Raw genomic sequence first — 27199 nt, 5'->3', positions numbered from 1 at the left:
AAATACTCCTGGGCTGTAATAGGGATATAATAAAGTTCCCATTAATCTCCATTTAGACCCAATAGTATCAATATTATTATGTTGTAAAGAATAGTTAACTTACCACTCCTGTCTCACAACAACATGTGTACTCTGTGCCGCACTCGCGGTGCATGGGCGCCGCCATATTTAAAGGCATCGCGCATGCCCACTGAGCGCCTACATGGGAGGAGTTTGGCACCCGAGCATGGTAGTGCCCGCTCATCACTAGTTACGAGTACTGAGCACCCGAGCATGGTAGTGCCTGCTCATCACTAGTTACTAGTACCGAGCACCCGAGCATGGTAGTGCCTGCTCATCACTAGTTACCAGTACTGAGCCCCCGAGCATGGTAGTGCCTGCTCATCACTAGTTACGAGTACCGAGCACCTGAGCGTGGTAGTGCTCGCTCATCACTAGTTATGAGTACTGAGCACCTGAGCATGGTAGTGCCCGCTCATCACTAGTTACTAGTACCGAGCACCCGAGCATGGTAGTGCCTGCTCATCACTAGTTACCAGTACTGAGCCCCCGAGCATGGTAGTGCCCGCTCATCACTAGTTACCAGTACTGAGCCCCCGAGCATGGTAGTGCCCGCTCATCACCAGTTACCAGTACTGAGCCCCCGAGCATGGTAGTGCCCACTCATCACTAGTTACGAGTACAGAGCACCTGAGCATGGTAGTGCCCGCTCATCACCAGTTACCAGTACTGAGCCCCCGAGCATGGTAGTGCCCGCTCATCACTAGTGCTAATGGTTCTTGTTCTTGTGTTCAGGGATCCCAGTAGTGGGGTGGGGGCATTTAGAGATCACATACTCATCACCGAACTTGTGGATAATTAATGAGGGTCTGACTGATGGAACCCACATGGCACCTAGTATAAAGCTCGGATATCTTTTGCAGCCCCATAGACAGTGGACGGAGCTGTTGGGCACATGCTCGACCATCACTGCATTCAGACGGAGCATAAAGGTACCGTCACACAAAACGAGATCGCTAGCGAGATCGCTGCTGAGTCACGGCTACTGTGACGCAGTAGTGATCCCGTTAGCGATCTCGTTATGTGTGACACTTACCAGCGATCAGGCCCCTGCTGTGAGATCTCAAGTCGTTGCAGAATGGTCCAGGCCATTTTCTTCAAAGGCGATGTTCTGCTGAGCAGGACGCATCGCTGTGTTTGACACTGTGTGACAGGGTCCCAGTGACTGCTGAGATCGTTATACAGGTTGCTACTACGACCTGTATCGTTCCTGCATCGTTGGTAAGATCTGACTGTGTGACATCTCACCAGCGACCTCCCAGCGACTTACCTGCGATCCCTATCAGGTCACATTGTTTTCGGGATCGCTGGTAAGTCGTTGTGTGTGACTGGACCTTAACAGAGCCTCCTTCTGTGGATCAGTGAGGGGTCCCCCAGCAATCACTTAGTTATCACATATTTGCGGATAGATAATCACTTAACCAACTTGATAAAAACCTTTTCTAAAGATTGTCTCAAAACAGACCTTTTATGGTATATCCGCACAATAAAGTATAAATGTCTAATAGATGTGCTTCCAACCTCTGGTACCTGCAGAGGGGAATCAGGGATGTGGTGCCGAGGTGCAGGGATAAGGGAGGCAATCGTGCACTTTATGTGCTCTGTCTTCAGTAGTATGGATGGTCAAAAATACTGCCGAGTGTTCATCTGTATCCTCAATACCTGTATAGAGCAGAGCAATCAGATCAAAATCTATTACATATTGATGCAAAGGATGGAGAGATTATCAAACCTCATACTGCATCAGGTATGGATGTGTACATGAAGTCTCTTATGTTTACAGTTTTGTCCTTCTAAGTTGTTCTAACATATACATACATATATATTGCAGTAGGATCCTACCCTAGTATAAAGAGGCCACATTTCCTGGTATGATGATGTGCTTTTCTATTCCAGGTGCGGCACATGTGCACAAGTCCTATCTGATTACGGGGGAAGGTCTTCGTAGTTCTATAGGACATGTAGAAGCCGACAAGATACATGAAGAAAACGTGGAGAAGCTGCAGGCCCTTTCCCAAGAAGAGATACTTCAAGAACGCGACAGACTGATGTCACAGCTCGGTGAGGACATTGGAGCGTCGCTGGGCTGTGATTTCATCTAATAGATATGATTCATAAAGCCCAGAAGAAACAACATGTCTGGCAAAGGAATTGTCCTCGTTCTAAAAAATGTTATTCCATACGATGAGTTAGATATAAAGACAAACAAACTGAGATTTACTTACCCTCCCCAGGTCCAGCGCTGGGTCTTTGCCACTCTCCTGGTCTCTGTTGTTTGTCTGCAGCACTGATGACACATCGACAACACTGCAGTCAGTCATTGAGCCCAGTGAATGGCTGCAATACTGTCAACATAACATCACCGCTGCAGGCAAACAACAGAGGCCAGGACAACGGTGAAGAGCCATCGCTGGAGCTGAAGAAGGTAAGTAAAGGTCAGTTCATTTTTCTTTAGAACTAACTCAGCGACGGTATGAAGGTTTCTGAAAGGGAATAACTCCTCTTAATCCTGGCCTGCCATACAGGTGAAGGAGGGCAAGGCTATTGCAGTCAGTAAAGGCATGCTATAAATAATTTTACAGTTATAATCAGATCTTACTTGACTATTTAACCCCTTCAGCCCCAGAACCTTTTCCTTTTTTGCGTTTTTGTTTTTTGCTCCCCTTCTTCCGAGAGCTGTAACTTTTTTTTATTTTTCCGTCAATCTTGCCATATGAGGGCTTGTTTTTGGCGGGACGAGTTGTACTTTTAAATGAAGCCATAAGTTTTACCATATGGTGTACTGGAAAACAGCAAAAAAATTCCAAGTGTGGAAAAACTGCATAAAAAGTGTGATCACACAATAGTTTTTGGGATATGTTATTCACCGTGTTCATTATATGGTAAAACTGATGTGTCATTGTGATGCCTGAGGTCGGTGCGAGTTCGTAGACACCAAACGTGTAGGTTGACTTGTATCTAAGGGGTTAAAAAAAAATTACAAGTTTGTCCAATAAAAGTGTCGCATGTTTTGCGCCATTTTCCGAAACCCGTAGCCTTCTCATTTTTTGCGATCTTTGGCTCAGTGATGGCTTATTTTTTGCGTCTTGAGCTGACGTTTCTAATGGTACCATTTTTGCGCAGATGCTACGTTTTGATCACCTGTTATTGCATTTTGCGCAAAACTTGCGGCGACCAAAAAACGTAATTTTGGCGTTTGGAAATGTTTTTACACTACGCCGTTTACTGATCAGATTAATTGATTTTAGATTTTGATAGATCGGGCATTTCTGAACACGGCGATACCAAATATGTGTATATTTTTTAATTTTTTAACCCTTTAATTTTCAATGAAGTGAAAGGGCGGTGGATTTGAACTTTTTTAGGTTTTGTTTTTTTTTTTTTTTAAATTTTTTTTTTTTTTACTTTTTTTTTTAATTTAATTTATTTTACTAGTCCCCCTAGGGGGCTATAGTGATCAGCAATCCGATCGCTCTGCCCTATCTGCAGATCACAGCTACAGAGCTAAAATCTGCAGAGATGGTGCTTTACACTCCGTTCTGGCACTATGCCGACATTGAGAGGAAGTGACTCATGTTAGCTACAGGTGTCATCACATGACTCTGTGCTACCATGGCAACCACCGAAAGTCACTTGATCACGCACGTGACTTCCGGTGGGGGCGACGGTAAGTAAATGTAATGGCTGCGTGCATATACATCTCGCTGCCAGACTTTGGCAGCGAGATGTAAGGGGTTAAATGTTGCGAGTGGAAGCGATTCCACTCGTAACATGCAGGCACACATGTCAGCTGTTGAAAACAGCTGATATGTGCGCGGATCGCCGCAACCTGCCCACGGCAGGGGGCGGGGCTTGACCTCACAAGCTCCATGACGGATAGATACGTCATTGGTCGTGAAGGGGTTAAAGACAGGGAATGTGCTAAAATTTAAAAAAATATATATATGATAAATCCCCTGCTGCTCTAGCTCTCCCGGGTCTGTGGTCTCACGGGTATAGTGATTACGTGTTGACCATAGACACGTGGCCTCTGATGGCATGTACAGCATGAGACTGCTGAGGCCAGTGATTGCCTGCAGTGGTCATAATTGCATGGCTGGCCCATCAATAAGACCAGCAGGACCACTAGAGCAGCAGAGGAATTACCAGGAGTAATGAAGATATTTTATATATTTATTCTAACACATTTTCTGCCTTTGGAAATTTTCACACAAATCATGAGTGATCTCTTTGTCACTTGTAGAACCACTGACTGTAATTTCAGTGAATTGTGTCCATGGAAAATGAACGTCCTCTGACGCTTATTTCTGTTTAGTCATAGTAACATAGGTCTTTTCTTTATCGTTCCTTTGGGAGACCCAGACCATGGGTGTTTAGCTTCTGCCTCCGGAGGACACACAAAGTACTACACTTAAAAGTGTAGCTCCTCCCTCTGAGCTTATACACCCCCTGGTAGCCAGTCCTAGCCAGTTTATTGCTTTGTGTCAGGAGGCATACATCCACACATGCATTCTCATCTGATTTGTTTGACTTTTGGAAAGAGTTTGAAGAAAAGCGGGTCCATATCTGGACTCCCGGCATGTCCCTTCTCACCCCACTGTGTCGGCGGTGTTGTTAAGGTTGATTTACAAGGCTGCAGCCTTACATGCCGCGCTCCTTCACCATCCCTTCTGGGCTCTGGCTTGAAGTGGGAGCCAGCACGGTCTCCATGCCTGGCAGGAGTCCGGTCTCCATCCACAGCACCTTGAGGATTCTGTTGGACCGGAGCACTCATCCCCAGGGACATGGCCCTGCGTCTCAGCAGCTAAGTACCTGAGACGTTTATGTTGGGGGTCCCGGTTCTTTATTGTAAGGGGAGAGTATGCTGTATGTGATTGTTTTAACTTTTCCGGCGGATTCTCTAGCTTTTGCCTGAGAACCGCGCCGATGGTGCTTGCTTGTCGGCCTCGCCGCTTAAATTTAGGCCCCGGCTTCGCCGGAGGCCTAGTTTCAGTTTCCTGCCCTCGCATGTCACTCATGCAGAGGGACAGGTTCGGCTCCTCCCGGCGACCGTTCTACACAGGGGAGGGACACTCCCCACTGCTGGGGCGTCCCTCCTTCCCTGCAGGTCTCTATAGCCCTCCAGTTCCCGCTCTTTTATAGGAACGCCCCCTAGTCATTTCTCAGGCAGAGTTCACTCTGCTCTGGGACATCCTGCATTCTGCATCTCTGCTGAGGTGCTGCGACTGGGGGACCGGGCTTCGGGATCTGGAGGGCACACAACACCGCGCTCAGCGGTCTGGTAAGCCACAGCCGGTCTCCGGTTGTGGACCTCTGTATACCAGCAGCATGTCTCACACAAGGAGCAAGGCCCAGTGGTCTCTCAGGCTGCTGCTGCACCTGTGATTGAACCCCCGGCCTGGGTAGAGTCCTTTTCTAGGTCCATATCCCAGTCATTTGCTGAGTCCATGGGACTTTTGTCCAGGACTTTGATGAATATGCATCAGCCCCCCTCACAGGGTGCCTCTAATACTCTTGACAGAGGACTCCTATCCTCTGACCGCCGTCCATCAGAGCTCACGGAGGATTCATCATCTGATCCCAGACCCCGTCCTTCTAAGAAAGGGCGCAGGGTTTCCTCCCCTCCCCATCCCACGGCTCTGTCTCAAGAGCTGACTCTCAAGATGAGGAGGATGCCCTCACTGGGGGCTCGGAGGCTATGTATCCCATCGATTTCTCTGAGGGTGACTCAGATCTTAGTGATTTGATTGCTTCCATTAATTCTGTGCTGGATCTCAATCCGCCAGTGTCAGAGGAGCAACTCTCTTTGGCAGAAAAACATCAGTTTACCTCGCCTAAGAGAGTGAAGAGTGTGTTCTTTAACCACTCCAGTTTTCAGACCGCTGTGACCAAACCCAGGGCCTGCCCTGACAAACGCTTTCCAAAGCGTGGTTCTGATGACCAGTTTCCATTTCCACCTGAGGTGGTCAAGAAGTGGTCTCACTCCCCAAAGGTAGACCCTCCGGTGTCTAGGCTCTCAGCCCGGACCGTTGTGTCGGTGGCTGACGGCACCTCACTTAAGGATTCCACTGACCGTCAGATTGACCTTCTGGCCAAATCTGTGTATGAAGCTGCGGGGGCCGCGTTTTCCCCGTCTTTTGCAGCAGTGTGGGCTATCAAAGCTATCTCTGCTTCTCTAGAGGAGATGCATTCCCTCACCAAGTAATCTATGCCTGAGATGGTTACCTTAACTGCTCAGGCTTCAGCCTTTTCATCTTATGCCATGTCTGCCATGCTAGAGGCTGCTCACCACACTGCGGTGGCTTCAGCTAATTCTCTTGTTATCCGCAGGATTTTGTGGCTTCGAGAGTGGAAGGCAGATGCTTCTTCCAAGAAGTTTCTTGCTGGGCTCCCTTTTGGTTGTTCACGGCTGTTTGGTGAACAGCTGGATGAAATCATTAAAGAAGCTACTGGCGGGAAGAGTACTTCCATGCCACAAACCAAGACCAGGAAACCCGCCCAGGGTAGGAATCAATCGAGGTTTCGTTCCTTTCGTTCCTCCAACTGGTCATCCTCTAAGCCTTCCGCCTCGTCCGCTAACTCAGCCAAGGATCAGAAATCCAACTGGCGCCCAAAAGCGCGTCCGCAGAAGACCGCAGGAGGTTCTGCCACTAAGGCAGCTTTCTCATGACTCTCGGCCCGCTCCAGCCACATCCTTAGTCGGTGGCAGGCTCTCCCACTTTGGCGACGCTTGGTTAAAGCAAGTCTCCGATCAGTGGGTGAGAGACATCATATCTCACGGCTACAGGATAGAATTCTCTTCCAGCCCTCCAAACAGATTTTTTTCTCTCAACTCCCCCCTGCTCCAAGGCCGCCGCCTTCTCGCAGGCCGTGGCGTCCTTGCAGGCAAACGGAGTGATTGTCCCAGTTCCCGCTCAGGAACGGTTCAGAGGTTTTTACTCAAATCTCTTCCTAGTTCCAAAAAAAGGACGGTACCTTCCGGCCCATCCTGGATCTCAAGCTTCTCAACAAGCATGTCCGGGTGCGGCATTTTCGCATGGAGTCTCTGCGATCAGTCATTGCCTCTATGACCCAAGGGGAGTTCCTGGCGTCCATCGACATCAGAGATGCCTATCTATATGTGCCAATCGCAGTGTCACATCAGCGTTAGTTACGTTTTGCGATAGGAGAGGATCATTTCCAATTCGTGGCTCTCCCCTTCGGGTTAGCCACGGCCCCTCGGGTATTCACCAAGGTCATGGCGGCAGTGATTGCGGTCCTGCACCTCCAGGGGTTAGCAGTGCTTCCTTATCTGGACGACCTTCTGGTCAAGGGTACATCCAGCGCAGACTGTCAGCGGAGTGTTTCGCTCACTCTCGCCACCCTAGCCCAAATCCACTCTGACTCCGACCCAGAGTCTCACGTACCTAGGGATGCAGTTCGAGACTTTGCCGGCACTTGAGAAGTTGCCCTTAATCAAACAGCAGTCTCTCCGGCTAGCGGTGCGCTCTCTCCTGAGGCCCCGCCGTTATTCCCTCAGGCGCCTGATGCAGGTGCTGGGTCAAATGGTGGCCTCCATGGAGGCGGTTCCCAGACCTAGTTCCATCTGCGTCCTCTGCAGCTGGACATTCTCCGCTGTTGGGACAAGCGGCCTTCCTCCTTACAGAGGTTAGTGGCTCTGTCGCCACGGACCAGGAGCTCTCTTCAGTGGTGGCTTCGACCCCTCTCCCTGTCCCAAGGGCGCTTCTTCCTGACTCCGTCCTGGGTGATTCTCACCACAGATGCCAGCCTTTCCGGCTGGGGAGCGGTACATCTCCACCACAGAGCACAGGGCACTTGGACTCCGTCCGAGTCAGCCCTTTCAATCAATGTGCTGGAAACCAGAGCTGTGCTTCTAGCTCTCCTAGCCTTTCACCACCTGTTGGCGGGCAGGCACATTCGAGTCCAGTCAGACAACGCGACAGTGGTTGCCTACATCAATCACCAAGGCGGGACACGCAGCCGCCTGGCAATGTTGGAGGTTCAACGCATTCTTCAATGGGCGGAGGACTCCAAGTCCACCATATCCGCAGTCCACATCCCTGGCGTAGAAAACTGGGAGGCAGATTATCTCAGCCGTCAATCCGTGGATGGTGGCGAGTGGTCCCTGCACCCGACAGTGTTTCAGTCAATCTGCCGCAAGTGGGGCACTCCGGACGTGGACCTAATGGCATCCCGTCACAACAACAAGGTTCCGGTTTACGTGGCTCGCTCCCACGATCCTCAGGCCTTCGCCGCGGACGCTCTGGTTCAAGACTGGTCCCAGTTTCGTCTGTCCTACGTGTTTCCCCCTCTAGCTCTCTTGCCCAGAGTCCTGCGCAAGATCAGAATGGAGGGCCGTCGAGTCATCCTCATTGCACCGGACTGGCCCAGGCGAGCTTGGTATCCGGACCTGCTCCAACTGTCCGTGGAGATGCCGTGGCATCTTCCGGACCGTCCAGACCTGCTCTCGCAAGGTCCGTTTTTCCGCCCGAATTCTGCGGCACTCAAATTGACGGCGTGGCTCTTGAGTCCTGGATTTTGACGGCTTCTGGTATTCCTCCTGAAGTCATCTCCACTATGACTCGGGCCCGTAAGTCTTCCTCCGTCAAGATCTATCACAGGACTTGGAAAATTTTCCTGTCCTGGTGTCGCTCTTCCGGCCATTCTCCTTGGCCATTCTCGTTGCCGACCCTTCTGTCTTTTTTACAGTCCGGTCTGCAGCTAGGACTGTCCCTCAACTCTCTCAAGGGACAAGTCTCAGCTCTATCAGTGCTGTTCCAGCGGCGTCTAGCCCAGCTGGCTCAGGTCCGCACCTTCATGCAAGGTGCGTCTCACATCATTCCGCCTTATGGGCGGCCCTTGGATCCCTGGGACCTTAACTTGGTCCTTACGGTATTGCAGAAACCCCCTTTCGAGCCCCTTAGGGAGGTTTCTTTGTATCGTCTTTCTCAATAGGTGGCCTTTCTAGTTGCCATAACTTCTCTCAGGAGAGTCTCTGATTTGGCTGCGCTCTCCTCGGAGTCACCTTTTTTGTTTTTTCATCAAGACAAGGTAGTTCTCCGTCCGACCCCGGACTTTCTTCCTAAGGTGGTCTCTCCCTTCCACCTTAACCAGGATATTTCCTTGCCTTCCTTCTGTCCGGCCCCTGTTCATCGCTTTGAGAAAGCGCTGCATACTCTAGATCTGGTGCGTGCTCTCCGGATTTATGTGTCTCGCACCGCTGCGCTTAGGCGGTGCACCTCTCTTTTTGTGCTAACCACAGGGCGGCGCAAGGTTCTCTCTGCTTCTAAGCCGACCTTGGCCCGTTGGATTAGATCGACCATTTCGGACGCCTACCAGAGTACTCAGGTGCCTCCCCCGCCGGGGATCAAAGCACACTCGACCAGAGCTGTCGGTGCCTCTTGGGCTTTTAGGCACCAGGCTACGGCTCAACAAGTCTGTCAGGCTGCCACTTGGACTAGCCTGCATACCTTTTCGAAGCACTACCAAGTGCATGCTCATGCTTCGGCAGATGCGAGCTTGGGCAGACGCATCCTTCAGGCGGCTGTCGCCCACTTGTGAAGTTAGGCTCCGCCTACTTCTTAGTTTTTCTGTTTATTCCCACCCAGGGACAGCTTTGGAACGTCCCATGGTCTGGGTCTCCCAAAGGAACGATAAAGAAAAAGAGAATTTTGTTACCGTAAATTCTTTTTCTTATAGTTCCGTATTGGGAGACCCAGCACCCTCCCTGTTGCCTGTTGGCAATTTTCTTGTTCCGTGTGTTATCACCGGCTGTTGTCGTGGACAGAGTCTCCGGTTGTTCCGGTTCTTACTCGGTTCTACTTGTGAGTGGCTATTCTCCTTCAGCTTTTGCACTAAACTGGCTAGGACTGGCTACCAGGGGGTGTATAAGCTCAGAGGGAGGAGCTACACTTTTAAGTGTAGTACTTTGTGTGTCCTCCGGAGGTAGAAGCTAAACACCCATGGTCTGGGTCTCCCAATACGGAACTATAAGAAAAAGAATTTACGGTAAGTAACAAAATTCTCTTTTTTTCAACCTATGTAATAAGTCCATCTAGTTACTTATGACCAACAATGTTGTGTGATGAGGAAATCATCCAGCCCTTCTATATAAGCTGTTATAGTGTCTGCCATTACTACCTCTTGTGGTCGGTATTCCACAGTCTGACTGCTCTAACTGTAAAGAACCCTTTCCTATTTATCTGCCAGAATCCCTTTTCTTCCACTCGCAGTGACTGCCCCCTGGTCCTTAGTATTGTATTTGGAAGGAATAAGCCATGTGCCAGTCCTTTATATTGACCACACATGTATTTATACATATAAATGAGATCTCCTCTGAGACGTCTTTTATCTAAGCTAAACATATCTAACTTTTCCAACCTCTCATTATACGGGCGGCCTCCATTCCTGGTAATAGTCTAGTTGCCCGCCTTTGAACTGATTCTAACTTTTGAATGTCCTTTTTAAAATGTGGAGCCCAGAACTGGATCCCGTATTTCAGATGTGGTCTTATAAGTGATTTATAGAGGGGTAACAATAGAGATATTGGTCAGAGAAGAAAAATAATATTTGCCCGTTGCGATTTGCTTCTAGATCTGAATGCATTCCTTAACTTGTCATGTTTTTCTTTTACACCAGACCCCACGCTGGTTGCTTTCCTGCGATCGAAGAGGACGAACCAGACCACCCAAGAGAATATAAGCTCGGCAGCGGAGCCCCAGACGTTCAATAAGGAACATCCTCACCGTCCAACAGTGACAAATCCATCCAGCAAGGATGAGGAAAATCCAGGTCCGCTGTCAGGTAATCAATCACTCTCAGGACAGGGCCTCTGCAGAGCAGATCAATAGCACTAAATACTGGGGATGAGCTCAGCAGAAAACAGGAACGGGTTCATTTTGAATAATAGGTTTCTCTCGTCCCTCTAAATATTACAGCAGCGTCCTCATTACAAATAATGAGTACCTTTTAACATGAACGTAAAGGAGGATTCAATCGGAGACCCCATATATCAGTCCAGTGTGTAGCTGAGCAGTCATCTTCTCTCCATTTCCTGATAATTATGGTGAAAGGTTTATGGGAACTTTACTCTTAATGTGCTGTATGTGGACATTTATAGTGTACTTATGGATGCTGACACGGGACAAGGATTATCCACATACTGCTTTGGGTTTGCTGCATAAACACAGGGTGTTTTACTAACCAGCATTTGAGACGCTTGTCTTTTAAGGTGTTTTTCATTTTTTTTATGCCTACTGGCTGGTTCTGGGTAATTACTAATGAAATGAGCTGTTACCAACCACCTCCTGCTCCAATGATGCCTCTCCACCGCTGCTCTTGGTCTTTGCTGACTGGCTGCAGCCGTGACATCAAACCTGTAGCGCACGTGAGTGCTGCAGCCAATCATTAGCTTCCAAGTTGGTAGTGTCAAAGTACTTGGCATGAGACCGCTGAGCCCGGTGATTGGCTGCAGTGGTCAAGGTGAATTGAATTTGTGACATCGCCACTTCACCCCGTCAATGAAGATGGAAGCAGAGCTGACGAGGCAGTGGGTGAGTAAAGTTCATAGCCATGAAAAGCTTACACCTTAAAACCCCTTTAAACTACCTAACACCTCTAAATAAATATGGTGGATCTGGGAATTTCCTTACTTCTGAAATTGAAGTCTAAACATCTTGTAAGAGCAGGTGTAGATTTGCAATACACTTGGTGCAAATTTCTACTGAAAATTTTAATAAATCTCTCAGACCCCGGTCAACTTCGAATTTAACTTTTTAGAAAACTTGCAAGTTGGTAAAAAAAAAAAAAGAAAAATGCCAATTTCTTTATCGCTTCATTGGGGGACACAGAAGACCATGGGACACAAGACCATGGGTTGTATGCTGCTGCCACTAGGAGGCAACACTATGCAAAAAAGGTAAACTCCTCCTATGCAGTATTCACCCACCAACTGGCAATTATTCCTCAGTTTAAGCTTAGTGTCCATAGGAGGTGGACACACTCGGGGCTGCTCACAGCCCCTCAGGATTGTATTATTAATGTTTTCCTTTTGTTTTACAGACACAGCTCGTCGGGCGACAGGGTGTAATCGCTCACCCTGCTGTCCCCCCTAGAGACCGGTCGCACAGAAGTGGGGTCCGTTCGTCACTACTGTTGTCTTCCGTGTCTGTCTGGCAGGACCCTACCCCCCTAACCCTACCCCCCTAACACTTCAAGACTGTTTGGGGGCCATTCGCACAGAGGGACAGGCGGGTATTCCTTGTCCCCCTCCCCCTGCACGCTCGCCTTCCACAGCCGGCCTGATCAGGGAGGGGAGACGAAGATGGTGCAGGGTACGCCATTTATGCCCTTCCGGTCACCCGTCGGATGAATCAGGATGACCAATGCCCGTCTCCCTATATCCACTCCAGGACCGAAAAGGATTCCAACAGCCATCAGGACAGGTACCCTCCCCTTCCCCAGACCATGGGGAACTCCGTGTCAAAAAAAAAAAAAAAAAATTAATAATTTTTTCTTACCCTGGGTTATCTCCCGTCCCCGCAGGCTGCGCGCACGCCCTCTTTTTAATAGCCCTCGGCCCTGTCTTTGGTGCTGCCCACCGTTTCCCCTGCGGCCTCCTTCTAATTTAGTCCCCGTCTTCTCCCAGGCCTAGTTCCTGGCCGAGACACGCCCCCTCCCGGCCGGCCTATCGCGTGAGCTCTTCCTTTTCTGCAAGCCCGCCCACTCCAACAGCCAGTCACGGCAGGCCTCTTCTGCGCGCCCTTTTTAGCCTATCATGGGCGCTCTCCCTCCCGGCTGTCCTGAAGCCAATCCGACGGCTTTCTCTCTGCAGCGCTTCCGTTTTGTGCTCTCTTTTCTCGCTCCTCCGTCTGGACGCCCTCACAGCATCTCCAGCGCCATCGCAGCCACCTGCAGCTACTCTGTGCGGTGTGCGGCGGCATCGTCCCTCCTGAAGCCACCGGCCTCATACCCCTGCAGCACCTCGGAGCTCCCTCTGCCTGCAGTCAGATACACCACCAGCGGGACACAACGCCAGCAGGGTATAGGATGCCAGAACCAGGGTAAGCCCTGCCACTGGGAGGCAGCTCCTTCTCCAGTACCCCATCCACCTGGCATCCTCCTGTCTGTTCTACCTCTATCTCGCTTCCTTTTCTGATGTCCAACACAAGAGCTTCTCGCTCTCAGTCACAGGTTATAGTCCTACACTTTGCCTGCACCTCTTGTTTAAAAAAGTTTCCCTCAGGTCAGTCCTCGCCCCTCTGCCAAGCCTGCAGTGCCCCCAGCATGACTACTTCAGAGCCCCCCACCTCCCGTAATGAGGACACGGCCTCCACACCTTAGTGGGCTGCAGTTCTCTCCCAGTCCGTGGATAATCTAACCAAGGTATCTCAAACCCTGGTTTCAGCTCTAGAGCGTCTGCCCGCCTCCACCTCTGGAGGCCTCCTTGTGGCTCAGAGGGAGTCTGAGCGCGCAGCACAAGAAGCCCGGCAGGGCAGGTCGCACAGGAGGTCTAGGAAGCGGTCCTTCTCAAGTTCGTCCTCCAGCTTTCCTAACCCCTCCACGGCCTCCAGAGTGGCACACTCTCCCTCTCCTACCTCATCTGCGGCAGCACCGGATTCGGACCAGGACCCTGATTCTGACTCCAATCTGGACTCTGAACACATATCCAAGCTGAGCAGCATGATGGACAGTCTGATTATTGCCATTAACCAGACCCTAGAGGTGAAAGATGTAGAACGGACTCCTGCCAGTCAGTCGATTCCTTTCAAAAGGACCAAAAAGCCGCTAAGGGTCTTTGACAATCACAGCGAATTTGATGACATTTTCTCTAAACAGTGGGAACACCCTGACAAGCGATTTCAGTAGCGCAAGCGAGCACAAATTCTTTATCACTTTTCACCGGAACTTCTTCAGAAGTGGTCAGTGTCTCCTTCAGTGGACCCCCCAGTCTCCCGACTTTCTTCTATTACCACCTTACCACTCTCTGACGGTGCCTCCCTTAAGGACCCCTCTGACAGGACAATAGAATCCCTAGCCAAGTCGGCCTTCGAAGCCTCTGGATAAGCCGTCTGTCCAGCCTTTGCATCCACCTGGGTCTCCAAGGCTATCTCCGCCTGGGCAAAGCTACTTCGACGTGGTATACTGTCTGAAGCTCCCGGCCCTGAGTTGGCAGACCTAGCAGATCAGATTGTCCATGCCGGAAAGTATCTGGTTACCGCGTCCCTCGATTCCGCTGCTTCCGCGGCACTGGCAACCGGTAACATTACCGCAATCCGCAGGGCTTTGTGGCTTAAGGCATGGAACGCGGATTCAGCCTCCAAAAAGTCCCTCACCAGTCTCCCCTTCCTGGGGGCCAGGCTTTTCGGAGAAAAACTAGACAAAATCATTTCTGATGCGACAGGGGGTAAGAGTACCTTCCTTCCTCAGCGAAAGATCCCTCGAGCCCCTCCTAAAAGACGGCCTCTTCCTTTTCGTCCCTTTCGCCAATTTTCTGCCAACAACAGCACCCGTCGGGAGCAGTCGCCAGCACGTCCAGAAAGACGGAAGCCCTCTTTTAAAGCAACACCCTCTTGGCGTTCCTGGCGTTCCCGCGACCAGCAGTCCAAGCCCTCCAGCTCCAGATCCAATAGATTCTCCTCTGCATGACTATGCTCCCATTCCCGGATTCTCATCCAGGGTCGGCGGTCACCTCTGGCTGTTCAGAAGCGTGTGGCTTTCCGTTATAGACGAGGCTTGGGTCCGAGACGTCGTCTCTTACGGCTACAAGATAGAGTTTTTTTCACTCCCACATCCACGCTTCGTCGAGTCCCATCCCCCCAAGGACACCTCCCTCACCAGGGGATTCTTTACGGCCATCCAGTCCATGCGAGATTCCGGGGTTATCACCCCTGTCCCCACTCAAGACCGGTTTCAAGGTTTTTATTCAAACTTTTTTGTTGTTCCGAAAAAGAATGGCACCATCCGCCCCATTCTAGATCTGAAGCGGCTCAACAAACGTGTCTGTCTCAGTCACTTCCGTATGGAGTCTCTACGCTCAGTTATAGCATCCATGGAACCCAGGGAGTTCCTCTGTTCGGTGGATATTCAGGACGCCTACCTTCACATTCCGATTTTCCCAGCTCATCAGAGATTCTTACGCTTCGCAGTTCAGAATCAACACTTTCAATTCACAGCTCTCCCGTTTGAGCTCTCAACGGCACCCAGAGTCTTTACCAAGATAATGGCAACCGTCATGGCTATTCTTCGGACCCGGGGAATCCTAGCCATCTCTACTTGGACGACATTTTAGTCAAAGCTCCCTCGGCCTCAGAGTGTCGAGAAAGCCTCAGCATCACCCTGGATACTCTAACCCGTCTCGGCTGGTTGATCAACAAACCAAAGTCATCTCTTATCCCGCCACAACGCATCTCCTTTCTTGGGATGGTGTTTGACACTGCACAGGCGAAGGTTCTCCTGTCCGAGGACAAGCACTCTGCTATTCTCAAGGGAATTCAGAACCTCCAACGCCCTCCACCTTGCTCTCTCCGGTATTGCATCAGCATTCTCAGGAAGATGGTGGCGTCAATAGAAGCGGTGCCTTTCAGTCAATTCCATTCTCGTCGTCTTCAGGGTTTCCGTCTATCAAAATGGGACAGGTCTCTTCACTCCCTGGATCGCCCAGTCGTGCTCCCTCCACGAGTCAGGAAGTCGTTGGAATGGTGGAAATGCCCCACCTCATCCTCCAGGGGAGATCATTTCTCCCCCTTCGATGGAAGGTCATTACGACAGATTCCAGTCTCCTAGGCTGGGGAGCCACATTCCAGAACCTCACAGTTCATGGTCGCTGGACCGAGTAGGAATCGACCCTTCCCATAAACATTCTGGAGTTCAGATCGGTTCGATTGGCCCTCTTACACTGGGAGACCCTGCTCTTCGGACATCCAATTCGGGTACAGTCCTACAATGCGACGACTGTGGCCTACATAAACTACCAAGGAGGAACCCGAAGCCGAGCAGCGATGGAGGAGGTGTCTCAGATTCTCTCCTGGGCCGAACAACATGTCCCAGCGATCTCAGCCGTCCACATTCCAGGAGTGGATAATTGTGCCGTCGACTTTCTCAGCCAAGAGGGCCTCGCCGCGGGAGAGTGGTCCCTCAATCCCATAGTCTTCGAGCAGATTTGCCTCATGTGGGGGACCCCCGACGTGGACCTCTTGGCCTCCAGGTGGAACCACATAGTGCCCCAGTTCGTGTCCAGGGCAAGAGATCCTCTGGCGGTCGCAACGGATGCTCTAGCGATCCATTGGTCACAATTCTCCCTTCCGTATCTCTTCCCCCCCCCCCCCCCCGCTTCTGCTCATCCCCAGATTAATCAACAAGATCAAGTCAGAAGGAGTTCCGGTAATTCTCGTGGCCCCGGATTGGCCCCGTCGACCTTGGTATGCAGAACTCGTGCACCTTCTCGCCGACGTTCCGTGGAGACTCCCAGACATCCTGGACCTTCTCACTCATCGACCATTCCTCCACCAGAATTCACAGTCGCTCAATTTAACGGCATGGGTGTTGAAGCCGCAGTACTAACTTCCTCAGGATTCTCAGAACGGGTCGTCCAAACAATGATTAGAGCACGGAAACCCTCCTCCTCCGGCATCTACCATCGTACGTGGAAGGCCTAGTTCCGCTGGTGCGAATCTAACCAGATTGCGGCCATGACCTTCTCCTTACCGGTTCTGCTGTCTTTCCTGCAGTCCGGTCTTGATGCGGGGTTGGCTCTCAGTTCCCTTAAGGGTCAGGTGTCTGGTCTTTCCATCCTCTTCCAGAAGAAGATTGCCTCTTGCTCACAGGTTCGCACATTCATTCAGGGGGCCACTCATTCTGTTCCCCCCTACCAACCTCCAGTGGAGCCTTGGGACCTTAAATTGGTTCTCTCCATTCTTCAGCATCCCCCCTTTGAGCCCCTTCGGGAGGTGTCTCTAACGTTCCTCTCCTAAAAAGGTCGCCTTCTTAGTAGCCATCACGTCAATCAGGCGTGTATCTGAACTGGCGGCACTTTCTTGCCGTTATCTCGTCTTCCACCAGGATAAGGTAGTTCTTCGGCCAGTCCCGTCCTTTCTTCAGAAGGTGGTCTCCTCTTTCCACCTCAATGAAGATATTGTTCTTCCTTCATTTTGCCCGAACCCGTCCCACCCTCGTGAGATTCTTCTCCACAAGCTGGACTTGGTCAGAGCCCTCCGCCTGTACATTTCCAGGACATCTCACTTCAGAAAATCAGATTCTCTGTTCGTGATTCCATCCGGTCCGCGCAGAGGCCTCCCCGCTTCCAAGTCCTCCATTGCTCGATGGATCCGTTCTGCCGTCCTAGAAGCCTACCGGGTAAGGGGCAGAGCACGCCCACTCAGGATTACGGCCCATTCCACCAGGGTGGTGGGGGCCTCCTGGGCGGTCCGCCACCATGTCCCGGCGTTGCAGCTTTGCAAGGCTGCAACCTGGTCTTCACTCCACACTTTCACAAAGTTCTACAGGGTTCACACCTATGCATCCTCAGATGCGAGCCTCATTAGACGTGCTCTGCAGGCTACAGTGGACCGAGGTCAGCCCTGAGAGTAACAATAGACCCACCCGTGGGACTGCTTTAGGTCGTCCCATGGTCTTCTGTGTCCCCCAATGAAGCGATAAAGAAAAGTAGATTTTGGGTACTCACCGTAAAATCTTTCTTGGAGCCTTCATTGGGGGACACAGCACCCGCCCTTGTGTTGGATACGTGTTACTGTTGACTGTTGTTTCTTCTGTTGTTGTTGGGTGTATACTGCATAGGAGGAGTTTACCTTTTTTGCATAGTGTCGCCTCCTAGTGGCAGCAGCATACAACCCATGGTCTTCTGTGTCCCATGGTCTTCTGTGTCCCCCAATGAAGGCTCCAAGAAAGAGATTTTACGGTGAGTACCCAAAATCTACTTTTCTCTCTCGTTTCATTGGGGGACACAGAACCGTAGGTGTATGCTGCTGTCACTAGGAGGCTGACACTAAGTAGACAAATAGATGTTAGCTCCTCCCTAGGAGTGTACACCCCGAGCCGCAGGTGGATCTATGTCAGTTTTTTGATTAGCGTCTTGGGCGATCAGGCGTCGGCCGCGCAGGTCTGCAGGGCCGCCACGTGGTCTAGCCTACATACTTTTGCTAGGTTTTACAAGGTACACCCCCAGGCTTCGGTTGATGCCAGCCTGCGGAGAAAGGTTTTGCAGGCGGCAGTAGCACACCTCTAGGGGTGGTGCGGATTTTCATGTGTTAGACACTCTCGCAATGGGAGCTGTCTATTCTTACAAAGTTACTGATTCCCACCCAGGGACTGCTTTTGAACGTCCCACGGTTCTGTGTTCCCCAATGAAACGAGATAGAGAAGGATTTTTGTGTACTCACCGTAAAATCTCTTTCTCTGAGTCTTCGTTGGGGGACACAGCTCCCACTCTGATTGTTTGGTTTCTACATTTTGCCTACTTGTTACTGTGGGCTTTGTCCCGGACCACATATGGCCGAATTACATGTTATCAGTTATTACCTTGACTTAGGTATGGTTGTTCTGTTTCTCTTCCTACTACTTATACACTAAACTGACATAGATCCACCTCCGTCTCGGGGTGTACACTGCTAGGGGGGAGCTAACATCTTTTTTCTACTTAAGCGGGCTTTACACGCTGCAACATCGCTAGCGATGTCGCAAGCGATAGCACCTGCCCACGTCGGTGGCACGTCACGGGGTGATCGCTGCCGTAGCGAACAATATCGCTACGGCAGCATCACACGCAATTACCTGTTCACCGACGTCGCTGTGGCTGCCGAACAATCTCTCCCTTAAGGGCGAGGTTCGTTCGGCGTCACAGCAGCGTCACTAAGCGACCGCTCAATAGAAGCGGAGGAACGGAGATGAGCGGGCGGAACATCCAGCCCACCTACTTCCTTCCACATTGGCGGCGGCCGCAGGTACGATGATGTTCCTCGTTCCTGTGGTGTCACACTTAGCGATGTGTGCTGCCGCAGGAACGACCAACAACCTGCGTTCCAAATGAGGAACGATTTTTTTTTTTTTTTAAATTGAACGACGTGTACACGACGAACGATTTGACACCTTTTTTGCGATCGTTACTGATCGCAAAAAGGTGTCCTACACAACAACATCGCTAATGAGGCCGGATCTGCGTCACCAACACCGTGACCCCGATGATATCTCGTTAGCGATATCGTAGTGTGTAAATGGGCATTTAGTGTCCGCCTCCTAGTGACAGCAGCATACACCCACGGTTCTGTGTCCCCCAATGAAGACTCAGAAAAAGAGATTTTACGGTGAGTACACAAAAATCCTTCTTTCTCTATCGTTTCATTGGGGGACACAGGACCATGGGTTATGCTGCTGTCACTAGGAGGCTGACACTAAGTAAACATAAAAAAGTTAGCTCCTCCCTAGCAGCATACACCCCGAGCCGGAGGCGGGCTCAGATCAGTTTTTAGCTTAGTGTCGTAGGAGGCTGATGTGGGCCGTCTCGGCCCCCCTCAGCCATGTATGTTTTTGCGCTTTTTTATTTTATTTCGGCGCCGCTCATCGCTCTCATACCTGTCGTCTTCTTCTCTGCAGGTATTCGCTTCACTCATTCTCCGCAGCCCCGTGGGTACCGCTCCCCAGGGTCGCAGGGGCTTGAGACTTCGGGGCCCTCTCCCCCGCCCGTCCCCGTGGTACCACTCCCGGGGGTGCGCGTGTGGGCAGGTTGTTTTTGTGGGCACCCCTGATTCGCCCTGAGGTATCACCCCAAAGGGCGTACAGGGGAATACAGCAGGGATGGAACCTCAGCAGCGTTTGTGATAGATGGGGCCCTGTCACGCTGCCTTCTCCTGATAGGGGGCTGTCTACCCCCATCATGATGCCTACTACCCTGCCTTCAGCACGCTCTCCCCCGGAGCCTTCCTGGACGAGCAGCGCTGTTCACAGGCAGGGCCAGGGAGCTCTGCCTGCACCGCATCCATCGCTGAGCCGGCGCCGCCGATTGCAGGTAGGATCCGACTTCCCTGCTCTTTCCCCCGGCCCCCTCCATAAATTTAGCCCCCGGCTTCGGCCTAGTCGCTCCTGCGTCCTAGCCACGCCCCCGCTGCATGCTATTGGCCGCCGGTCGTCTCCCTCTGTACCTCCCACTGCTCTGCCTCCTGGCAGATGGTGGGGGCTGTGAATCCTCCAGACTTTTCGCGCCGGAATCCTGCTCCTCCCCCAGCCTCCTCCAGCGTCCCCTCTCCATTTTAGCCTGCCTCTGGTCCCCTGAGGCTGCAGCGCGCCGGCATTCTGAGTTTTCTGGCCAGCTCATTCCTGGACTCCACTTCTGGACTGGTGGGCAGCACGCAGGACCTGGGTAAGCTCTGCTCCTAAGGAGTAGCCCTCACTAGGTAGCATTCTCTGAGTTTAGGGACGAGTTAACCCTCTCCTGTCTCCTTCCTAGCAGCCACCAGGGAGAGTACCTGTGTGCACCATGCCTAAGGCTAAGCCCACCCAATCCAAGCAGGCCCCCTTTGCACTATTTTTTGCATGCTCCTCCTGCAGCTCCAAATTTTCCCAGGGTCAGGACGCCCCACTATGCTCCGTCTGTTCTACAGACGCGCAGCCTCCGCAGGACTCCGCGGCCGACGCTTCTGATACCGCAGACGCCACAGCGCCATATGCTGCAGGGCCCTGCGTCCCGCCCCCCCCCGACTGGCTAGCGTCCCTGTCCCAGTCCGTAGATTCCCTCTCTGAGGCTTCTCGGACCATCGCGCAAGCTCTACGCCTGCTGCCGACGCTCGCCCAGATTCCCGCAGACCCGGCGCAATTGCCCCCGGAGCAGGTGAGCCCCGTTGCAGGGTCCTCCTCTGCTGCTCAGAAACGGACCCGCCGGGTCTCGTCCTCAGACTCTTCCCAGGTTTCACCTTCATCCCCAGGTCCAGACCGTCAGTCCTCCAGGGAGGCTTCTGACTGCTCCGAGGATGATTCCGATGCGGTACCCCTACAGGACTCAGAGCAGGCGGCCGATATTCGGCACATGGTAAATAGCCTGATAGAAGCAGTAAACCAGACCTTGAAGGTACAGGTGGACCCAGTCTCCTCCCAGAGCACCCAGGTCTCCTTTAAGCGGGTGAAGCGGGCCCAGAACACATTCAGCGGACATCCAGAATTCGCTGAGTTACTGCGCAGCCACAGGCAACAGCCGGACAGGGTATTTACCAGCGGTAAGTCCATCGATTTGCATTATCCCTTTCCTGAGGGTCTTCGAAAGGATTGGGCAGGTTCCCCTGTGGTTGACCCCCCAGTCTCCCGCCTGTCTTCTCACACAGTCCTTCCACTCACTAACGGTACGTCTCTCAAAGATCCTACGGACCGTACTATTGACAGGTTGGCCCGTTCCGCCTTCGAGGCAGCGGGCTCATCCCTCTCTCCGGCCTTCGCCTCGGTTTGGGTGGCGAAGGCCCTGATGTCCTGGGCGGACACGCTACGCGGCGGTCTCCGCGCCATTCCTACCAATCCGGACCTGGTTCCCATCGCCTCGCAGATTTCCCTCGCGGGTGAGTACTTGCTCAATGCAGCCCTGGCGTCTGCAAGTTGCGCGACCCAGGCCGCCAGCAACAATGTGGCCATCCGTCGAGCCCTTTGGCTCCGCTCCTGGAACGCGGATGCGGCCTCTAAGAAGTCACTAACTTCCCTGCCCTTCCTAGGGGAGCGTCTCTTCGGAGATAGGCTGGACCAGCTGATCTCCGATGCAACGGGAGGAAAGAGTACATCTCTCCCCCAATTGCGCCCCAAGCGCTTCCAGAATCGGCGCTCCACCGCTCGTTTCCGGTCCTTTCGCAGCTTCAGCTCCAATCCCCAGCCGCGGAAAAGCCGCTCTCCTCCGAGAGACAGGAAGACCCCGTCATTCAAGACCAATCCCGCCTGGCGTTCACGCCCCCGCCAGTCCACGAGATCCTCTTCTGGTTACCGCCGTCGTTCCTCCAAGTGACTCGCGGTCGGCGCGCAACAGCGCCAGACTTGTGGGAGGGCGCCTGTCTCGTTTTCAGCATGTGTGGATCCCCCTGACCGCCGATGCCTGGGTCAGAGAGATCATCACATCAGGCTACAAAATAGAATTCGAGGCAAAGCCACCGAGACGTTTTTTCCTATCTCGCCCTCCCGAGTCTACCGCGCGGGCTCGCGCGTTCTTTCACTCCATAGACTCCCTCCTCCGAACCGGAGTCGTGGTACCAGTCCCTCCCGCAGAGCGTTTCAAGGGGTTCTATTCCAACCTTTTCGTGGTCCCCAAAAAGGACGGCTCTGTCCGTCTTGTCCTCGACCTAAAGCTTCTGAACAGGTCGGTGAGACCTCGGCCGTTTCGAATGGAGTCACTCCGGTCCGTCATCGCGTCCATGGAGGTAGGCGAATTCCTGGCATCGCTGGATATTCAAGACGCCTATCTTCACGTCCCGATAGCCACCTCTCACCAACAGTTCCTCCGTTTTGCGATAGCGGAAGATCACTTCCAGTTCACAGCTCTTCCCTTCGGCCTCGCATCCGCACCCAGGGTCTTTACGAAGATCATGGCTGCTGCCATATCCGTCCTGCATGCCAGGGGTGTCATGGTCATCCCGTACTTGGACGATATGTTGATAAAGGGCTCTTCTTTCGAGGACTGTCGTCTCGGGGTTCAGGTCACGATCGACACCCTTTCACGGTTAGGGTGGCTGATAAATCGGAAGAAGTCCTCTCTGATCCCGGCCCGTCGGATCACCTTTTTAGGCATGGTATTCGATACCATCCAAGGGCGAGTTTTCCTCACACAGGAGAAGATCTCCTCCCTACAACGAGGACTCCGCGCTCTTCGGCGTCAGCGCCAAGTGTCCATCAGGTTCGGCATGCGAGTCCTCGGTCGTATGGTGGCGGCGATGGAAGCGGTACCCTTTGCACAGTTCCATCTCCGGCCACTCCAGCTGGCCTTGCTGAAGAAGTGGGACAGATCTCCCTTTTCTCTGGACCGCAGGTTTCATCTTTCGCCGGAGACCCGCAACTCCCTCCGTTGGTGGCTCAATCAGCGCAACCTCGCATCAGGGAGGTCTTTCCTCCCGCTCCACTGGAAGATAGTGACCACCGACGCCAGTCTCCAGGGCTGGGGAGCAGTGTTTCGACATCACACAGCGCAGGGCTGATGGTCACCGAGAGAGAGTTGTCTCCAGATCAACATTTTGGAGATAAGAGCCATCCGGCTAGCCTTGCAGCAGTTTCGGCACCTAGTACAGGGTTGCCCGGTCAGGATCCAGTCGGACAATGCGACGGCGGTGGCGTACATCAACCACCAAGGCGGCACAAGAAGTGTCGGGGCGATGCGAGAAGTCAAGAAGATATTGCACTGGGCCGAGTGTCATCACTCCCTGATCTCAGCGGTACACATCCCAGGCGTGGACAATTGGGCGGCGGACTTCCTCAGCAGGGAAGGCCTCGCCTCCGGAGAATGGTCCCTCAACCGGGAAGTCTTCAACCAGATCTGCGACAGATGGGGAGTTCCGGACGTGGACCTAATGGCCTCCCGGTTCAACCGTCAAGTTCCGCACTTTGTAGCGCGGTGCCGCGACCGCTTGGCTTTAGGAGTCGACGCCCTCACCCTGTCATGGAGCCAGTTCAGTCTCCCGTACATCTTCCCTCCGCTCCCTCTAATTCCGAGGGTCCTCAAGAAGATCAAGGCGGAAGGGATACCGGTCATCCTAGTGGCTCCGGACTGGCCCAGGCGAGCATGGTTCGCGGAACTAACTCAGCTCCTCGCAGACGCTCCGTGGCGCCTTCCAGACCGTCCAGATCTCCTGCAGCAGGGGCCTCTCTTCCATCAGAACTCACAGGTCCTAAATTTGACGGCCTGGCCATTGAATCCTGGGTTCTAGCTAAGGCTGGTTTTTCCTCAAGAGTGATTCAGACAATGATTAGGGCCAGGAAGCCATCTTCATCAAAGATTTACCACCGCACGTGGAAAGTTTTCTTCAGGTGGTGTGAAGAGCAGAATATTTCTTCTCCTCTCGCCTTCTCCCTTCCTTCCCTGTTGGCATTCTTGCAGTCAGGCCTAGATGCGGGTCTCTCGCTCGCAACACTAAAGGGCCAGATATCGGCGTTATCAATCCTGTTTCAGAAGCCACTGGCCGCTCGTTCACAGGTTAAGACCTTCATCCAGGGAGTAGCCCACCTGGCACCGCCGTACCGTCGGCCTCTAGAACCGTGGGACCTTAATCTAGTCCTAGGGTCACTTCAGGGCTCCCCATTCGAGCCCTTGCGAGAATCTTCCCTGTCTCACCTGTCTTGGAAGGTGGTGTTTCTTGTTGCCATCACTTCTATTCGCAGGACGTCAGAGCTGGCAGCTCTCTCTTGTCGTTCCCCCTTTTTGATTTTTCACCAGGACAAAGCGGTTCTCCGGCCAGATCCCGCTTTTCTCCCAAAGGTGGTCTCCCCGTTCCATCTTAACGAGGAAATCATCCTTCCATCCTTCTGTCCTGGCCCCTCTCACAGCTTGGAGAGGTCCTTGCACACCCTGGACCTAGTGCGTGCACTTAGAATTTATGTCTCCAGGACCGCGCCGTTCCGTAAGTCAGATGGTCTGTTTGTTCTCCCTTCTGGTCCCAAGAAGGGTGAATCGGCATCCAAGGCCACAATTGCCAGATGGATCCGTTCCGCCATATCAGAGGCCTACCGGATTCGGGACAAGTCTCCGCCGCGGGGGGTAAAGGCGCACTCTACCCGCGCAGTGGGCGCCTCTTGGGCGATTAGGCATCAGGCGTCGGCCGACCAGGTCTGCAAGGCCGCCACCTGGTCTAGCCTGCACACCTTTACTAGGTTCTACCATGTTCACACCCAAGCATCGGCAGATGCTATTTTTGGGAGAAAGGTCTTGCAGGCAGCAGTTGCGCACCTGTAATAGGGTGGCAGCATTCAATTATAGTGCAAGCCCGCCGAGGGAGGTTGTTGTTGTCTGCCTCTGCGGGTTTTTCGGTATTCCCACCCAGGGACTGCTTTTGGACGTCCCATGGTCCTGTGTCCCCCAATGAAACGATAGAGAAAGTAGGATTTTTGTGTACTCACCGTAAAATCTCTTTCTCTGAGTCTTCATTGGGGGACACAGCACCCACCCTGCTTGTTTTTTTGGTTGATTCAATTGCATTTGCCTGCTATTTTTTCAGTGGTCTTATGTTCATAGACCTCTTGTTTGCACGGCTGCATTGTTTTAGTTACAACTTGGGTTTATGTATGGTGATTCTGGTACTCCTCCTACTGCTTGTGCACCAACTGATCTGAGCCCGCCTCCGGCTCGGGGTGTATGCTGCTAGGGAGGAGCTAACTTTTTTATGTTTACTTAGTGTCAGCCTCCTAGTGACAGCAGCATAACCCATGGTCCTGTGTCCCCCAATGAAGACTCAGAGAAAGAGATTTTACGGTGAGTACACAAAAATCCTACTATTTCTGCAAATGCAGCTTTTTACTGTCCTTGACCATTTATTTAATGAAACAATACTTTTTTATTAGCGCTTTGTAATCTTTACTCTCCAAGCCCGTGAAGTCAGATAAAATTGCTCCCATTTCTTAGAAGGTCTCCGTTGATTCCAGTCTTTGGTTTTAGTTGGCGACCTCCCAGTGAAGCCTCAGAAGGAGTGGGTGCATATGCACAGTGTGGAGTTGGAGAAGCTGGAATGGACTAAAGACCTGCCGCAGACGAGACAGAAGAAAACCAAGAAGGTATTCGTATATCTGTACATCACATTTCAGCAGCTTTTCTTCTTTTTTTTCCCCACATAATTTTAACTATTATATTTATCTAACATCTGATGGCTGTGTATTCATGCTATGTAATGTGCACATATTGTATTGTGTTTGTATGTAAGGGGATGCAAGCACGATTCAGTCTGAAGGGAGATCTGATACCTCCAGATGCTGACGTACCTACTCATCTGGGGCTGCACCACCACGGAGAGGAGGCCGAGGTATTTTAATCTGGATATGGTCTTTTTTTTTTTTTTTTTTTTTTTTTTTATTTGTGTATCCGGGAATATTTGCTCTAGGCATTTTCTCTTAAATCCCTTTCAGTCGGCAGTGTAGTTGTCTTCTGTTGCATATACTATGTGGAATATTATTCACCAATACCCAAGCTGTAGATCTATCTTAGATTTTGTTATAACTATTCTATATTTTCATGTATAATGTTTCCACCTGTTTCCATTTAAATGGACCTATCAGTGTATGACTAGGATCACATCAACTGATCAAAGGGGCCCCAGACTGACTGCAGTTCAGCGGCAATGCCGGGCCAAGCCACAAGTAGCTACTATGTCTGGGAAAACATTAAAGGGGTTCTCCAGTACTTGGTCAACCCCTTCTTAAAAGCCAGGGTCGACCGAGTAAAATAAGAAAAGCTTACACTGGTCCCCTGCACTGGCGGTGTTCCAGTAATATTGGCGCTGGTACTCCCCTATTCTCCCGTAAAATTGTTAGATCACAAAAGCTTTGCAACTGCTGAATTGATGCTGCCTTTACAATATTGTCAGAGCAGATCTCCTCTCTGACTGAATATTGATGAGCAGCAGCCGATCAGCAACCATTGATTGGCTGCAGCGGTCATGCGATACATCACACAACAGAACAACGACGTCTTCAGAGGAACGCTTCCTGTGCAGGAGACGAGCATACACTGTTTCTTGGGGCAGGGAATGGATTAAGCATGGATTTTCCAGTACTGGAATTTTTTTGGGGGTATGTGCCCACAATGTCTTCAAGACAAGAGCCAGCGGAGCTGCCAACGTTTTTCCAGGCAAAGCTGCTTCAGAAAAAATCCAGCAGTCTTTTTCATGACGCGGTTTCACTGTTGGTTTTGTGGCAACTGAATTGATAACTTCATAATACCATTGTAATACTTTGCTTAGATTACACACTGTGCAAATATTCAGCATCTCTTTGGTCACCGCTAGTATTTCCTGAAATCTTAAAGGGAACCTGTCACCAGTTTTTTCCCTATTAAACCAAAAATATCCCCTTCTGCAGCTCCTGGGCTGCATTCTAGGAAGGTGCACCTTGTTGCTGGCCCCCCTTGCAGACCCCTAAAAGAACTTTATAAAATCTTACCGTTTCTGATGCAAATGAGTTTGGTTGGCCA

At 51.7% G+C, this 27199-nt stretch overlaps 1 protein-coding gene across 3 annotated transcripts in view; it reads left to right on the top strand.

Moving 5' to 3' along the window:
* The window catches only part of RPAP1 (RNA polymerase II associated protein 1), a 336543-nt gene that overhangs the window by 58666 nt on the left and 250678 nt on the right, over positions 1-27199 (top strand). For all 3 annotated transcript variants that reach the window (XR_012727659.1, XR_012727658.1, XM_075330058.1), the window contains exons 6-9: positions 1957-2121; positions 10699-10863; positions 25673-25788; positions 25935-26033. Coding sequence is in view for 1 of the 3 variants with exons in the window: in XM_075330058.1 (XP_075186173.1) it covers positions 1957-2121; positions 10699-10863; positions 25673-25788; positions 25935-26033 (545 nt within the window). In the remaining 2 variants the exon portion in view is untranslated. The remainder of the gene's footprint in view (positions 1-1956; positions 2122-10698; positions 10864-25672; positions 25789-25934; positions 26034-27199) is intronic.

The sequence above is a fragment of the Anomaloglossus baeobatrachus genome, chromosome 12 (assembly GCF_048569485.1).
Source record: "Anomaloglossus baeobatrachus isolate aAnoBae1 chromosome 12, aAnoBae1.hap1, whole genome shotgun sequence".
In the NCBI taxonomy this organism is placed as follows: domain Eukaryota; kingdom Metazoa; phylum Chordata; class Amphibia; order Anura; family Aromobatidae; genus Anomaloglossus; species Anomaloglossus baeobatrachus.
Note: the sequence above shows the minus strand (reverse complement) of the source record. Positions and strands in the feature narration are given on the sequence as shown.